At 52.7% G+C, this 16,657-nt stretch overlaps 1 protein-coding gene across 5 annotated transcripts in view; it reads right to left on the bottom strand.

The window, feature by feature from the left end:
• Positions 1 to 16,657, bottom strand: part of NOS1AP (nitric oxide synthase 1 adaptor protein) — a 169,913-nt gene that overhangs the window by 48,052 nt on the left and 105,204 nt on the right. For 4 of the 5 annotated variants that reach the window (XM_032790954.2, XM_032790956.2, XM_032790959.2 and 1 more), the window contains 3 exons: positions 6,625 to 6,683; positions 4,979 to 5,087; positions 3,271 to 3,400 (listed from right to left, as the gene is read on the bottom strand). In XM_032790954.2, coding sequence (XP_032646845.1) covers positions 3,271 to 3,400; positions 4,979 to 5,087; positions 6,625 to 6,683 — 298 coding nt within the window. Of the gene's footprint in view, positions 1 to 3,270; positions 3,401 to 4,978; positions 5,088 to 6,624; positions 6,699 to 16,657 lie in introns of all 5 variants that reach the window. The other variant, XM_075067993.1, reaches the window with a different exon arrangement.

Below are 16,657 nucleotides of genomic sequence, written 5' to 3'. Positions count from 1 at the left end.
TGGAGCCAGCTCCCCTGGTGTGCGACTGCTGGGGTACTGTGTGCTGCCCACTTCCTGGGGTCAAGAAGTGCTGCTGGCAGAATTGTGAGATTTTAGCTTGTGCCAGCTGAGAAGGGAGTTATGGTGGGCCAGCCATGAGAGACCTAGGATGAGGGGAAGTGCGGGGAATAGATGGCACCGCATGCGGGTCTCTCAATGACTTTGGATAGGAATAGTATCACTACCTGGAAATGCAGGGGAGGAGAACAGGGCATGCAGGAGGAACATGTTCACTGACTGTTCCTGCAGAAATGATTGATGGTGAAACAGTTCATGGCAAAATTCAAATTGTCAGCAGTAGGGGGTTCCGGGTCACTCCTCTGAGATGGGGGTGGGTGGGTAGTTCACAGCCCTCCAAATGACAATTTCAGGCTGTGGGCAGGCTCAGGATGCAGCCCTATCTCGCTCTGTGCTTGGCTCACTTTCTGGAGAACTCTCCTCTGAGAAGGGCAGGCAGTCACCTTCCACAGAGTGCAGCTGTGCAGCAGAGGGATTGCACAGCCAATCACTGGGCAGCAGGAGGGCAGGATACATGGGCCTTGGCCAGCATTAGCGCAGAAGCATGCAGCAGTGCTGGCCAACACTGAGGCTGTCAGTTGAGCTAAAGTATTTGCCGTGATAACTCCTAGAGGAACAGCGTGAAGAGCCTGTTGTGTGTGGGGCCCTTGTCTGACTGGACATCAATGGGTTTGAGAGTATGAACTGCCCCATATGGCCTGCTGGGATGACTCTGAAACCTAATGATGCTGTTTTGAGTTCAGTCCACTATAAGAGCTCAGTATTATGAGGAGGAGGAGGAGGGGGAAAAAGAGGCAATGAGTCTGCAATGGGGCTGCCTGGCAGTAGGTCCCTGAGGGCACAGGTCTGTGCTGAAGGGATGTCCCATGTAATGCCTAGTCTCAGCACCGGCAGGGTGAGCAGGAGGGCGAGTAGACCTGAGAACCAGGTGGAACTGACAGAGTACACAGAGCAGAGGTCACTGGCTCTCCTTGCAGGCCTAGTTCCAGAGAGAGAAGGACGGGCTGGGCAAGGAGATCGGCACAGATGGGGAACTGGGCACCCTCCAAATGGTCTGGGACTTAGGTGCAGCATGTAACTGGGAGGAGCCAGGGTGCTTGGGCGGTGCAGAGCCAGGGGATGGGCCTGGAGCTGAGTGCTCGGGGAGGCCCTGGAAAAGACAGCACAGGAGTCATTCCTTGAGGTAACAGACGAGAGAAATGTATGCAGGGCCCAGCCTGACACATGGGGACGAACAGGCAAACTGGCTCCAGCTTGACTCCTCACGAAATGAACTCGCTTAACCCTGGTGTGCTCCATGCCTAGGAGAGATGCCAATGCTCCTCAGTTCTGACTCGCAGCCCCCCTGCTCCCCACTCCCAGCCCTGGGCCCCCACTCCCAGCTCTGCTAATGCCCCTCAATCCTGACCCGCAGCCCCCTACCATCCCAGCCCTGGGCCCCTACTCCCAACTCTGCTAATGCCTCTCAATCCTGACCCGCAGCCCCCTGCTATGCCAGCCCTGGGCCCCCACTCCCAGCTCTGCTAATGCCCCTCAATCCTGACCCGCAGCCCCCTGCTATCCCAGCCCTGGGCCCCCACTCCCAGCTCTGCTAATGTCCCTCAATCCTGACCCGCAGCCCCCTGCTATCCCAGCCCTGGGCCCGCACTCCCAGCTCTGCTAATGCCCCTCAATCCTGACCCGCAGCCCCCTGCTATCCCAGCCCTGGGCCCCCACTCCCAGCTCTGCTAATGTCCCTCAATCCTGACCCGCAGCCCCCTGCTATCCCAGCCCTGGGCCCGCACTCCCAGCTCTGCTAATGCCCCTCAATCCTGACCCGCAGCCTCCTGCTATCCCAGCCCTGGGCCCTCACTCCCAGCTCTGCTAATGCCCCTCAATCCTGACCCGCAGCCTCCTGCTATCCCAGCCCTGGGCCCCCACTCCCAGCTCTGCTAATGCCTCTCAATCCTGACCCACAGCCTCCTGCTATCCCAGCCCTGGGCCCTCACTCCCAGCTCTGCTAATGCCTCTCAATCATGACTTGCAGCCCCCTGTTACCCTAGTCCTGGGCTGCCTCCCTCCCCCACAGCTCTGCTGATGCCTCTGAACCCAACCTGTGGTATATCCAAAATCCAGTCTGCAGAGATGACCCGTATCTGCTGATAGTGCGGGGCACAACCCTGAAACAGCTCAAGTCACAGCCCCACCCCGAAAGCAGCAGCATCTCCCTGCAGCTCCCAGCTGTTCCTCCTGCCTCTGCCTCTCCCTGCCCAGCCCAGCTTGCAGGCTCAGCTGCCCCACAGAGAAGGGGCCCAACCGCACCATGTGACCGATCAATCTTGTGAGGCATGTGACCCCACATGACCCCCACATGTCACTCTACCAGTCAGTGCCATTTCTGTCCATTATATGGGGAGGGGCATATTCCCTTTCCAAAATCCTCCTCGCCCCATGGCACTGGCACTCGGGAGATGAGCATGCCCCCTCCCCACACACTGCTGTATTGGTCACTTAGTTTTCTTGGCCCCAGCTGAGGCAACTCCTCCGAGACTCTGTCGGCTCAGGAGCTGCTTGTTTGGTGCTCACTGCAACTCGGAGCAGAGAATTCCCCAGGGCCAGCCCCAGGGCGGAGACGGAAGGTCTGCTCGGGGCCAGGATTTGCTTTAATACTATGTTCTCGCTTTTATGTTTGCACCAAGTAAATGTTATGGGCTGCAAATGAGAATCCTAGGGCTGCAGAGCTGGAAGAGCCCTCGATCCAGTCTCTTGCCTTATGCCGAGGCTGGACCAGGCACACTTAGACCATCCCCAACAGGGGCTTGTCTAATATGAGCATTCGCAGCTGGCACAATCTGCAGCCCTGTGAATGGGTTCCCAGCAGGGCGGAAGGTCCATAGGATGAAGGCCAGGACCTAGCAAATGCCACTCCCTGCTCTGGGTCCACATCCCAGAGGGAGAGGACATGTGCACACCTTGTTCTCGCAGCCCTCCATTAGCCGGAGCAGAACGGCACTGTCAGACACCGCTGGCCTTTGCGCCCCTGTGGGGTCTCTGCACTACCTGGCACCTGTACATTGCTTCGGGGGGGCCTCCAGCTCCGGGGGGGCGGGGGGGACAGCCTGCTCCCTGCATGAGCCACAAAACATCTGCAGGCCAAGAGCACGACTGGAGGCCATGGCCTGCCCTCAACAGGAGTCCCAAGCACAGAGCCTCTCCCCGCCTGCTGCGGCGTACCTGGGCCACCCATGTCCTCACTGTCACCATCCTCCTGCCCGTCTGTGTCCTGCTGGGTGTGCTGCAGGCTCAGCTTGTGGCAGACCTCGAAGGCCTGCCCCACGGTGCGGACGATGCGCATGGCCTGGCTCTGGGGCAGAGGAGAGAGGAGCTGTGATCCTGGGCCGTAGGGATCGTGCACCAAACCACTGAAGTTGTTGATAGCCTGGGAGGCTTTGCTGGCCAGAACCCCAAGGAGCATTCTGAGGCTGAGCCGGAGCCCTGGATGGCTCAAGGGCCCAGGGCTCTGCAAAGGGCTGCATCCCAGCCGCCCCCTAGTCCATGCACAAAGGGAGAGCTCTGATCTACCTTGGGGCCCTGTGGCATCATGGTCTCTAAGGCTCTGATCCAGAGAGGCTCCTAGGAACGTGCCAAATTTTCAGCCCTGAGTGCTACCTCCAGGGAAGCTGCACTGGAGTTGGCAACAGTGCGTGATTTCTGTCTCGAATGCCTCTCGCCCTTGCTGCACAGCTCTGCCCTCCACACAGTTCAGATCATGCCTCAACTGGCCTCTGGCCTTAGGTGGCGTTTGTCCAGCTTTGGCTCCAGGTGTCGTTCTAAGCACTTCTCTCCTTGCTTGGTGAGTGTGGACTCCCAGATGTCAAGGATCTCTAACAGGGAGGTTAAATATCACACGGTTCCCGGTGTAGCCCCAAAGTGTGATCCATTGCTGCCCATCCCACCTCAGTGAGGGGCCTCACCTTGGTGCACAGGGCGGGGTGAAGGGGGAGCAGCTGGAGGCTTTTCCCAGCTGTCCTGACAGGGAGGGGAGAGGTGATGGCCACAGCTCTCTGAGAACAGCAGGCCAGGGCAGTGTGGTCCTGCCCAAAGGGGTCTTGCAGCCACATCAGCCTCATGCCTTGAGTTCCTGCCCATCTAAACCAGCCAGTGTGGCCAGTCCCTTCAAGACCTGGGGAATGGCAGCTGTCCCAGAGCACAGCCCAAGCCTTGCAGCTCCTGTGTGACAGAGATAGCTTGGCCGCCCACTGTCCCCTCTGACCCATCAATCACAGCATTAGCACCCCGCCAGGCCCGCGGTGAATTGCTTCAGGTGCTGGGAGGGGAGAGAAGCAGTGAGGAGACGGGGGATGGCTTTGTAGCTCACGGTCAGCTCTAGGTTTTTTGCCGCCCCAAGCCAAAAAAAAAAAACAAAAAACCAAACCCTCTGAGAGTGCAACTGCTAAAGCCGGAATGCTGCCCCAAGCACATGCTTGGTTTGCTGGTGCCTAGAGACAGTCCTGTTGCAACCCAGGCCAGGCAAATCCGCTGACCCCAGGGGCGTGGCATCAAGAACCCCCCATTGCAGTGAGAGGACCCTATTGGCTCTGCCCAGTGCACGATGGGACAATGGCTGTGGGGAGGCTGGGCAGCTCCTTGCTGGCCAGTCCCAGAGGTGGTGGCCAGAAGGCTCTGTACAGCAGGGTGTGTGAGGAAGGGGCTGAGCGCTGCTGGCCTTACCGTGCCTCCGAGGCAAGGCACACTTGGAGCTCCCGGAGCTCTGCCTTGCCGCAGGCTGGTGGTGGTGCCGGAGGGAGAATCCAGGAGCTCCGGGGTATCCAAGAAACAGCCATTTCCTGGGACCTCCCCACAGGAACATGTTTGAGTCAGCAGCATGGCCACCCTGCACCCTCACAGAGACCCCGCATCCCCACAACTCTGCCGTAGGTACCTTCTTCTTGGACTTGAAGACATTACACCTGAAGATGTTGCTGGAGCCGTCTCTGGCGATATAGCTGAAGATCTTCAGGTCCTGGGAGTCATGGGACACGTAGAATATCCTGCATGGAGAGAGGGCAGGGATGTCTGCATTGCAAGCCCCATCTGTGGTGCTCAGTGGGCTGGAAGGCCTCACTCATGCTGCTTGTGGGGCAGGTGCTCACAGTACTCATGGCCAAGCCAATCCACAGTTCAATGGTGAGCACAGCCTGCCCCTGCTCCTAACTCTTTCCACTACCCCTATCAGCACCGGCACCGTGCTGGCTGGGGGGGCAACACAGCAGCCAGCAGAGCAGCTGGGACTGGCCGGCAGCTCTTCAGTGATTCATGGGTGACTGGGCCCCACAGACCTTCACAGTGAAAGGGAATGGGCCACCAAATTGGGTGGACACCTGCTGTCTTCCCTAGTCACGTTTCCTCCCCCTTCCTCACACCTGGCCCTGCCAGTGCCCCCCACTTGGCCAGCAGCACCCTGTTAGCCCAGCCCCGCCTCTACAGGGCTCTGCCCCCTGGACTGTAGTGCCCGCTAGCCCAGTCCTGCCCCCATAGGGCTCTGCCCCCCTGGCCAGCAGCACCCTGTTAGCCCAGCCCCGCCTCTACAGGGCTCTGCCCCCTGGACTGTAGTGCCCGCTAGCCCAGTCCTGCCCCCATAGGGCTCTGCCCCCCTGGCCAGCAGCACCCTGTTAGCCTAGCCCTTCCCCCACATGGCTCTGCTCTCTACCTGGCCAGCAGCACCTGATAGCCAGCCCTGTCCCCACAAGTCTCTGCCCCTGGCCAGCAGCACCTGCTAGTCCAGCTCTGCCCCTCTGGCCAGGAGCACCTGCTAGGCCAGCCCTGCCAGTGCAGCTTCAGTGATGGGGTGTAATGGGGAGGAAGCCCCTGAAGGCCTCCCCGGTGGGACAGAAGGCAGATTTGGGACATATGCCCTTCAGGAGCTCTCCAAAGCAGCCAGCTCCCTGGGTGAGCTGAGTTGGGCAATGACGGTGCCCAGTGGGGGAAGGCAAAGAGCTGGCACAGAGCACGTGACTTGGCTGCTGGCAGAGCATGGAGCCCTGTCCTTCCCTCCTGCTGCAGAAGCTTCATCTATCAGCCATAAGGCCCAGCGGGCCTAAGGTCTGCTGGGGTCCAGGGCCGCGGTGCTCTGCTCCCCTGCCCCAGGTTTGGAGGAGCACCAGTGGGTGGCACTAATCCCTGCCAGAGAATTGTTTTCCCTCAAAGCGGCTCATTCACAGGGACTCGGTGACTCCTGGCCTGGCTCCGATTCGACTGCCTGTCTGGGGGGGAGGCCCTTGGGGGCCCTAAAATTCCAGCACTTGCACTGCAGATGATCCCCTTCTGGGTTCTATGTACGGAGCCCAGTGGGCTGTGGGTCAGAGCCAGAACCCCCAGGGCAGTGGCTGGGCAGCATCACATCCCAGGGGAGCTCCAGGCACCCCCATGGCACTGACTGGGCAGCGCAGAGCCCAGGGCAGCTCCACGCACCCTCAGGGCACTGGCTGGGCTGTGTGAGAGCCCAGGGCAGCTCCAGACACCCCTGGGTCACTGGCTGGGCAGCGTCACAGCCCAGGGGAGCTGCATGCCACCTTGAGGGGCTCTTACCTGTAGATGGGATCCTGCATCACCAGTATTTTGCTCTCGTCCCAGGTCCACTCCTTTTTCTGCAATGAAGGCAGCTGTAAATGAGGATGTTAGGTGCTGTCCATAGCTCATCAGCACAGTGCAGTACAGGGCCCTCTAAATCTTGCCTTCCTTCTACATTTGACCTCCCTGCCCCTTCTTTACAATGCTTGACCTGGGCCCACTTCCATTCTGCCCAGGCATCACTCCTGTCCTCCGCAATTGCCTTCTCTCCTGCGTTCTGCCCCTCTGACTCCGATGGCAGATGCCAGGGGAGTTGTAGGCATCCCTCTCTTGCCCAGCAGGTGTAGACGTTTACCCTCTTTGTCCACAGGGGTAGGCTGGGGGTATTGCTGTCTAGCCCTTTTGGAAGCTGCTTGGACTACCAAAGAGTTGGGAGTGGGGTGAGAAAACAAAAACTCAGCCCCTTTCGTCAGCACATAAGAATATTTTTCTGCCCTGTTGCGGGTGGGAACGCAGATAGTGTGTGTGTGTGTGGGGGGGGGGTTTGCCAAACAGCCCTACCTGGCTCAATTATAGCCTCATTAACAGGGAGCACTATTTTGTTGGATCCAGATAGGTGGAGGATATTGGGAGTTTGTGCTGGGATTCCTGAACCTCTTCCAGAAGAATCTGAAGCTCACTAGCAATTCTATGAAGAAGATCCTGGAACTGCCTGACATTATCGGTGGAGGAGAGAGACATAGGGTTACCGCGTTATCCGGAGATGATGATGACAGTTTTGCAGGTTCCGGTGGAACTACTGGATCCAATACATCTTCCTCTTCCTCTCTGAAAGGTTCGGGGGGGGGGGGGGCCTGAGTGCCTCCTTTGAGGGGAGGGGAGGAGTTACTCTCTAGCAGACCAGATTCTCTGCAGAGGGGTACTGATTCCAGGGCTCCAATATGGCCAGGAGGAAAGATCAAAAGGGGGATGCAGAGGCCTCCATTTCATGGGGTACCAGCAATGCTGAGCTAAATGCTGAGGTTCATCCCAAGGTAGTGTAAGTCTTTTCAGTGGCTGGAGGGAAGTTGTAACTTGAGGAAGAGGGATAGCTCAGTGGTTTGTGCACTAGCCTGCTAAACTTAGGGTTGTGAGCTCAATCCTTGAGAGGGCCATTTAGGGATCTGGGGCAAAAATCCATCTGGAGATTAGCCCTGCTTTGAGCAGGGGGTTGGACTAGATAACATCCTGAGGTCCCTTCCAACCCTGATGTTCTATGAAGAACCAAATGATAAACTTTTTCTCCAAACTGTTGACTCCCCAGATGGTATTCTGACATCACTAGACAGGAATGTACCCGATGGAAGGTATTCCAGATCTGGGAACGTGGAGGGGCACAGAAGTCAGTTCTCCCCAGAGTAAGAGGGGCTTTCTCTGTCCAGACCATCAGAACTGGAGAGAGTGCTGACGAGGATGGTGCCACGGGCAGGTGGTGAACAGTCTTCACTGGGGCAGAGGGACCCAAAGTTTGGGAGGTGCTGAGGGTGACAGTACCAATGGGTCATGCTACAGCACTGACAGAGCTCAGTGTTTATGGACTTTGTTATCAAGCCTCTGGGACTCTTGGGCTGAGGTGCTGGGCTTGCTCAGAGCCACATCCAACTTCTTCAAAGTGGGTTTCAGGCATATGAGAGTGCTTCCTGGGCTCCTGAGAAGATCCTGTCAGGACTGTATGGCAGTAGATTCTCTGCCACCAGTGTCGGATATATCAGCAAAGAGCTTGGCTTGTTTAGCCTAACCAAACAAAGGCTGAGGGAGATAGAATTGCTCTCTATAAATCTATCAGAGGGATAAACACCAGGGAGGGAGAGGAATTTTTTAAGTTAAGTGCCAATGTGGACACAAGACCAAATGGATATAAACCGGCCATCAACAAGTTTAGGCTTGAAATTAGAAGACGGTTTCTACCCATCAGAGAAGTGAAGTTCTGGAACAGCTTTCCAAGGGGAGAAGTGGGGTCAAAAAACCTAACTAACTTCAAGACTGAGCTTGATAAGTGTATGAAGGGGATGGTCTGATGGGACTGCCTAGTGACTGCTAGCAGCAAATATCTCCAGTTGCCAGAGATGGGGCACTAGATGGGGAGGGCTCGGAGTTACTACAAAGAATTCTTTCCCAGGTGTCTTGCCTGCATGCTCATGGTCTAACTGATGGCCATATTTGGGGTCGAGAAGGAATTTTCCCCCAAGTCAGATTGGCTGAAAACTTGGGTTTTTTTTAACCTTCCTTCACAGCTTGGGGCATGAGTCACGGGCAGGTTTAAACTAGTTTAAATGGTGGATTCTCTGTAACCTGAAGCCTTTAAACCATTATTTGAGGATTCAGTAACTCAGCCAGAAGTTACGGGCCTATTGAAAGAGTGGGTGAGGTTCTGTGGCCTGAAATGTGCAGAAGGTTGACTAGATGATCATGATGGTCCCTTCTGACCATAAAGTCTATGAGTCTATGAGCAGGAGACTCGTTCCTTGTTGAGTCTGAGAACTCCCTAGGCTAACAGGGAGTTTCGCAAGGGAGTTCTCCAGGTGAAGGAGGAGCAAATACAGCACGCTTGGGGTAAGTGGCTGTCTGTAGTGTGTGTTTGTATTTGGGGGTTACTTGCTGTGTGCTGAGCTTGTGTTTGTCTATCTGTTCATTTGGTTGTTTGAGGGACCGTGTGCTGTGGCTGGCAGTTGGAAGCTGTGAGCTTCAAAGTAAGGTTTGAAAGCTAGAAGCCTCTGTTAATTGGCTAATCCTTAGTCAGTGGGCGGGGCTATCAAGAAGGCCAGGGCTTTATAAAGCAGTGCACAAGTGACCAGGGGCTGCTAATAGGAAGTTTAGCAAGGGAGTTTGGAAGGAGAGTGGGAAGGGAGAAAGGCTTCACTTGCTGTTCTTTAAAACCTGTAAACTAAACTACATTCAAAACTTCTTGATTTAAACAAAACCCTTTCATTTACTAGGTAGCTGCAGGAGACAATGCAGGCAGAAGCCCAGCAGCACAGTGGGGGCTATCCAGTTTATTGCACTGAGTGCAGCATGTCTGATTACCTGCTCTATGGGCAGGTGGCCTATGTGTGCATTTGGTGCAAGGAGCTCCTGGCTCTCATATGGCTTTGGAAGCCAGGGTGGCAGAACTAGAGGAGATAAGGGAGGCAGAGAGGTATGTTGATGAGGCTTTCCGGGACACTGTAGAATTGTCTCAGCTCCAGTCAGACAGCCCCATAGCTGTTGAGGAGGTTGAAAGGCCCAGGGAAGCAGACCAGTCAACGGGAGCAGAGGGAAACCTTCCCATAGTTGGGATCCTCCTTCCAGATGGTGTTAGGGCATCCTCTCACACCAAGGTTACCTCTCCAGAGGAGGGAACTCCAGTCACTAGGAAAAGGCAGGTGTTAGTAATGGGAGATTCGGTCATTAGAAACATAGATAGCTGGGTTTGTGATGACCGGGAGAACTGTATGTTGACTTGTCTGCCTGGTGCAAAGGTTGCAGATCTCTCAAGGCATCTGCATAGACTTATATGTAGTGCTGGGGAGGAGCCGGTGGTCGTGGCACATGTAGGTACCAATGACATAGGGAAGGGTAGGAGAGACGTCCTGGAGGCCAAATGTAGGCTGCTAGAGAAGAGACTCCCAGTTCCATGAGCAGGGCCAGGTAGGCACACAGAGCTTCAGAGTCTCAATGCGTGAATGAGATGATGGTGGAGAGAGGAGGGGTTTAGATTCATTAGGAGCTGGGGAAACTTTTGGAATGGCGGGAGCCTATACAGGAGAGATGAGCTTCACCTAAACCAAAGTGGAACCAGACTGCTGGCACTTAACATTAAAAAGGTTGCAGAGCAGTTTTTAAACTAGGAGATGGGGAAAGCCGACTGCTGCAGAGGAGCACGTGGATTGGACACAGACTTCTCTTAGAGGAGAGTCTATTGATAGAGATTCTCAAGGTTAAAGTCAGGAGCAGAGGATGGAAGAGGATAATGTAAGGGCCAGATCAGATGAGAAACATTCACATAAAGAATCAGACACATCAGAAAAGGGCAGACAAATAAATATTGACAAGTTTTTAAAGTGCTTGTACACAAATGCTAGCAGTCTAAATAATAAGATGGGTGAACTAGAGTGCATTGTGATAAAGGAGGAGATTGATATAATAGGCATCACAGAGACCTGGTGGACTGAGGACAATCAATGGGACACAATCATTCTGGGGTACAAAATATATCGGAAGGACAAAACAGGTCGTGCAGGCGGGGGAGGGGGAGAAGTGGCACTATATGTGAAAGAAAATGTAGAATCAAATGAAGTAAAAATCTTAAGTGAATCCACATGTTCCATAGAATCTCTATGGATAGTAATTTCATGCTCTAATAAGAATATAACATTAGGGATCTATTATCGACCACCTGACCAGGACAGTGATAGTGATGATGAAATGCTAGGGAATTAGAGAGGCTATCAAATTAAGAACTCAATAATAGTGGGGGATTTCAATTATCCCCATATTGACTGGGAACATGTCACCTCAGGACGAAATGCAGAGACAAAATTTCTCGATACTTTAAATGACTGCTTCTTGAGCAGCTGGTACAGGAACCCACAAGGGGAGAGGCAACTCTCTATTTAGTCCTGAGTGGAGCGCAGGAGCTGGTCCAAGAGGTAACTATACAGGACCGCTTGGAAATAGTGACCATAATATAATAACATTTAACATCCCTGTGGTGTGGAAGAACATCTCAACAGCCCAACACTGTGGCATTTAATTTCAAAAAGGGAACCTATGCAAAAATGAGGGGTTAGTTAAACAGAAAGTTAAAAGGTACAGTGACTAAAGTGAAATCCCTGCAAGCTGCATGGACACTGCTTTTAAAAGACACCATAATAGAGGCCCAACTTAATGTATTTATCCCAAATTAAGAAACACAGTAAAAGAACTAAAAAAGAGCCACCGTGGCTTAACAACCATGTAAAAGAAGCAGTGAGAGATAAAAAAGGCATCTTTTAAAAAAGTGGAAGTCAAATCCTAGAGGGTAAATAGAAAGGAGCATAAACACTGCCAAATTAAGTGTAAAAATGTAATAAGAAAAGCCAAAGAGGAGTTTGAAGAACGGCTAGCCAAAAACTCAAAGGTAATAACAAAATGTTTTTTTAAGTACATCAGAAGCAGGAAGCCTGCTAAACAACCAGTGGGGCCCTGGATGATCGAGATACAAAAGGAGCGCTTAAAGACGATAAAGTCATTGCGGAGAAACTAAATGGAATTCTTTGCTTCAGTCTTCATGGCTGAGGATGTTAGGGAGATTCCCAAACCTGAGCCGGCTTTTGTAGGTGACAAATCTGAGGAACTGTCACAGATTGAAGTGTCACTAGAGGAGGTTTTGGAATTAATTGATAAACTTAACAGTAACAAGTCACCGGGACCAGATGGCATTCACCCAAGAGTTCTGAAAGAACTCAAATGTGAAAGTTGTGGAACTATTAACTATGGTTTGTAACCTGTCCTTTAAATCGGCTTCTGTACCCAATGACTGGAAGATAGCTATGTAACGCCAATATTTTAAAAGGGCTCTAGAGGTGATCCCGGCAATTACAGACCAGTAAGTCTAACGTCAGTACCAGGCAAATTAGTTGAAACAATAGTAAAGAATAAAATTGTCAGACACATAGAAGAACATAAATTGTTGGGCAAAAGTCAACATGGTTCTGTAAAGGGAAATCATGTCTTACTAATCTATTAGAGTTCTTTTGAAGGGGTCAACAAACATGTGGACAAGGGGGATCCAGTGGACATAGTGTACTTAGATTTCCAGAAAGCCTTTGACAAGGTCCCTCACCAAAGGCTCTTACGTAAATTAAGTTGTCATGGGATAAAAGGGAAGGTCCTTTCATGGATTGAGAACTGGTTAAAAGACAGGGAACAAAGGGTAGGAATATAATGGTAAATTTCTCAGAATGGAGAGGGGTAACTAGTGGTGTTCCCCAAGGGTCAGTCCTAGGACCAATCCTATTCAACTTATTCATAAATGATCTGGAGAAAGGGGTAAACAGTGAGTGAGTGGCAAAGTTTGCAGATGATACTAAAACTGCTCAAGATAGTTAAGACCAAAGCAGACTGTGAAGAACTTCAAAAAGATCTCACAAAACTAAGTGATTGGGCAACAAAATGGCAAATGAAATTTAATGTGGATAAATGTAAAGTAATGCACATTGGAAAAAATAACCCCAACTATACATACAATATGATGGGGGCTAATTTAGCTACAACGAATCAGGAAAAGATCTTGGAGTCATCGTGGATAGTTCTCTGAAGATGTCCACGCAGTGTGCAGAGGCAGTCAAAAAGCAAAACAGGATGTTAGGAATCATTAAAAAGGGGATAGAGAATAAGACAGAGAATATATTATTGCCCTTATATAAATCCATGGTACGCCCACATCTGAATACTGGTGTACAGATGTGGTCTTCCTCATCTCAAAAAAGATATACTGGCACTAGAAAAGGTTCAGAGAAGGCAACTAAAATGATAGGGGTTTGGACAGGTCCCATATGAGGAAGAGATTAAAGAGGCTAGGACTTTCAGCTTGGAAAAGAGGAGACTAAGGGGGATATGATAGAGGTATATAAAATCATGAGTGGATGTGGAGAAAGTGGATAAGGAAAAGTTATTTACTTATTCCCATAAATACAAAAACTAGGGTCACCAAATGAAATTAATGGCAGCAGGTTTAAAACAAATAAAAGGAAGTTCTTCTTCACACAGCGCACAGTCAACTTGTGGAACTCCTTCAACCTTGAACGAGGTTGTGAAGTACTGGGACTAGTAACAGCTGTTTAAAAGAGAACTGATAAATTTATGGTTTAAGTCCATTAATGGCTATTAGCCAGGATGGGTAAGGAATGGTGTCCCTAGCCTCTGTTTGTCAGAGGGTGGAGATGGATGGCAGGAGAGAGATCACTTGATCATTACCTGTTAGGTTCACTCCCTCTGGGGCACCTGGCATTGGCCACTGTTGGTAAACAGGACACTGGGCTAGATGGACCTTTGGTCTGACCCAGTACAGCCGTTCCTATGTTCTTAGGAGTCAGGTGAGGTTTCCCGGCCTGGATCCGATTGTGATCTCATGGCTGTTTCCATGAAGTGTTTTCAGAGGCAGAGTTCCCACCCCTCTTGGGTAGGACTGGGGAAAGGGCAGCAGATGCTGCACCTTGCTGCAATGTGAGCTTCCCCGAGGCAATATGGGCAGCACTGATGGCCATCACTGATCAAGAAGGATCATGCGCAGGAAGTGCAGAGTCTGTAGCCCGAAGTCCTGGGCACAGTCCAGTACCCGCACAGGGTATGGGGGGTGCCCCCCAAAGATCAATCTAACACTAAAATTACAAACCGTACAAAATGCTAAAATGATTTATAATGTTTTAAGGAACAAAACTGAAGTTACAGACAAGGAGGGGTTCCGATCCGGACCCTGCAGTGGTCCATCCCGCCCTTTATCCCCTCATTCGGAACCTGGAGGTAAGCCAGGCGCATACGCAGACCAACGTGATGACTTTCACATTCTCTGGCTCCAGGTGCCTAGTGCACATCTGTAGCCCGTGGTGGAATGCAATAGGGATTGTCACTCAAAGCAGAACGCAGCCATCCCTAGCACAGATATACTGCACTGCAGCCCCTGGAGATGTCACAGTCCTAATGAGTACCCAGCTCCCCACACAGCCCCTCATATGCAGAGTTGAGACACTGTTCCCAGCGAGCTTGTCCTGCCAAAAGCTCTGGGGAGCACAGTGCTTTCTGTGGAGAAAGCACCTCTGCATGGGCACATACGGCAGGGCCAGCTCCTTGCCCACAGCCCTTACCAAAGTGCCTTAGCAGGGCCTGAGGGGAGCTAGGGGACTGTGTCCATGGGGAGAGCCAACTGTGGCCCCTTAAGATGGCTGACAAAGCGGGGGCAGTCAACACTTTCCCCGAGGGTGCTGGATGCTGAAGAGCACTTGGAAGTCTATGCGGAGCACGGGTCAAAGCGCACAAGCCCCTGCCACTGAACCTCCATTGGCTGACAGCAGGGGAAGGCCTTCGGCTCAGTGTGGAGCAGTTCTGACTTGAGCCTGCAGAGGGAAGCGATGAACTCACGCACCAGCCCATTCACATGATGCGTTCCCAGGACGGGCATAATCCAGCTCGTGGGCATGTGCTCAATGGCTCTCCCACTTGCCTGGCATGTAGGGGGTGCAGCCTGGGGCTCGGGGTCTGTGTGGCATGGGGTGGGATTCTGCTCCTCACCCGTGGCTGCCCCCCCAGTCCCAGCTGTGTTCCCTCCCCTTCCAGGGGGTCTCCCAGTCCCAGCCACGTCCCCTGAGTCACCCTCACACACATACCCCATTCCAGCTGTGTCCCACAGTCACCCTCATACACATCCAGTCCCAGCTGTGTCCCCCCGTAACCTTCACACACACCCAGTCCCAGCTCTGTCCCCCCATCTCCCTCACACATACCCCATTCCAGCTGTGTCCCCCGTCACCCTCACACACACCCAGTCCCAGCTGTGTCCCCGTCATCCTCACACACACCCAGTCCCAGCTGTGTTCCCCTGTCATCCTCACACACACCAGTCCTAGCTGTGTCCCCCAGTCACTTTACACAGCCCCACTCCCATCCATGTCCCCCAGTCACCCTCACACACACCCAGTCCCAGCTGTGTCCCCCTGTCATCCTCATACACACCAGTCCTAGCTGTGTCCCCCAGTCACCTTCACCCAGCCCCACTCCCATCCATGTCCCCCAGTCACCTTCACACACATCCAGTCCCAGCTGTGTCCCCTCCCCTTCCAGGGGATCCTCCAGTCCCAGCTGTGTTTCCTACACATCCAAGGGGTCCCCCAGTTCCAGCCGTATCCCCCCATCACCCTCACCCCCCCAATCCCAGCCATATCCCCCAGTCACCCTCACACACCCCCAGTCCCAGCCATGTCCCCTCTTTCCCCAAGGAAGTAGGTCTGTGACAGTCAATGCCCAGGCCATGATGGTGTTTGCTATGACACTGACAATGCATTTCCCTTCCTCTGAGGGGCCTGCATTGGGCATGTGGATGTGCAGGCAGATCTGTACTGCGTGCTGCTGCGACACTGAAATTATTTCCCGTTGGAACTAGCCCATCTCTGTGAGAAAAATTCTCCCTTCTGCCCCTTCCCAGTAGTGCTGTATGAATGTCTCAGGGTGACTATGTGGAACGAGACCTACTTTAATCTTCATTTAAAAGGGTTAATTAAATAATCATGTCTGTGGCACGTCAGGCTAATTCTCTCCCTCAGCTGCTCCTGTTCCTTGCTCCTGAAATGGACCAATGAGTAGGGCCCTGTTACATTACTGACATAAACTGTATAGATCATTGTCGTAACCACTGTTATATGTGTTTGAAGCATTTGGTCAGCTTCATGAGAAAGGAAGTTGCAGATTAAGTGCCCAATCAAGAAACACTTAACTGATAATGGACCTTGGGAGACTCCAATCCACATATGAAAAGTCTTCCTGGGACGTTCAAGGTAGCATGTGAGGAGTGGTTGCCACCTGCAAACTGAGGGCTTGGCTACACTGGAGAGTTGCAGCGCTGGTGATGGGGTTACAGCGCAGCAACTCACTCTGGGTCCACACTTGCAAAGCACAGCCAGTGCTGCAACTCCCTGGCTGCAGTGCTGGCTGTATACCCAGTCTGCTTGGGGTGTAGCGATTCCAGTGCTGGCGATGCAGCGCTGCTCATCAAGTGTGGCCACCAAAAGCGCTGTTATTGGCCTCCAGGGTATTAGGAGGTATCCCAGCATACCTTTTCAGCCACTCTGCTCATGGTTTCACACTCCACTGCCCTGGGCTCACGTGACCTGCCCTTTAAATGCCCTGGGAATTTTAAAAATCCCCTTCCTGTTTGCTCAGCCAGGTGTGGAGTGCAATCAATCAATCAATCAATCACTGACCATGCCTCCACACCCTAAACGAGCCCCAGCATGGAACACTTCCGAGCTGCAGGACCTCATCAGTGTTTGGGGTGAGGAAG

Source organism: Chelonoidis abingdonii, chromosome 7 (assembly GCF_003597395.2).
Source record: "Chelonoidis abingdonii isolate Lonesome George chromosome 7, CheloAbing_2.0, whole genome shotgun sequence".
Classification (NCBI taxonomy): Eukaryota; Metazoa; Chordata; order Testudines; family Testudinidae; genus Chelonoidis; species Chelonoidis abingdonii.
Note: the sequence above shows the minus strand (reverse complement) of the source record. Positions and strands in the feature narration are given on the sequence as shown.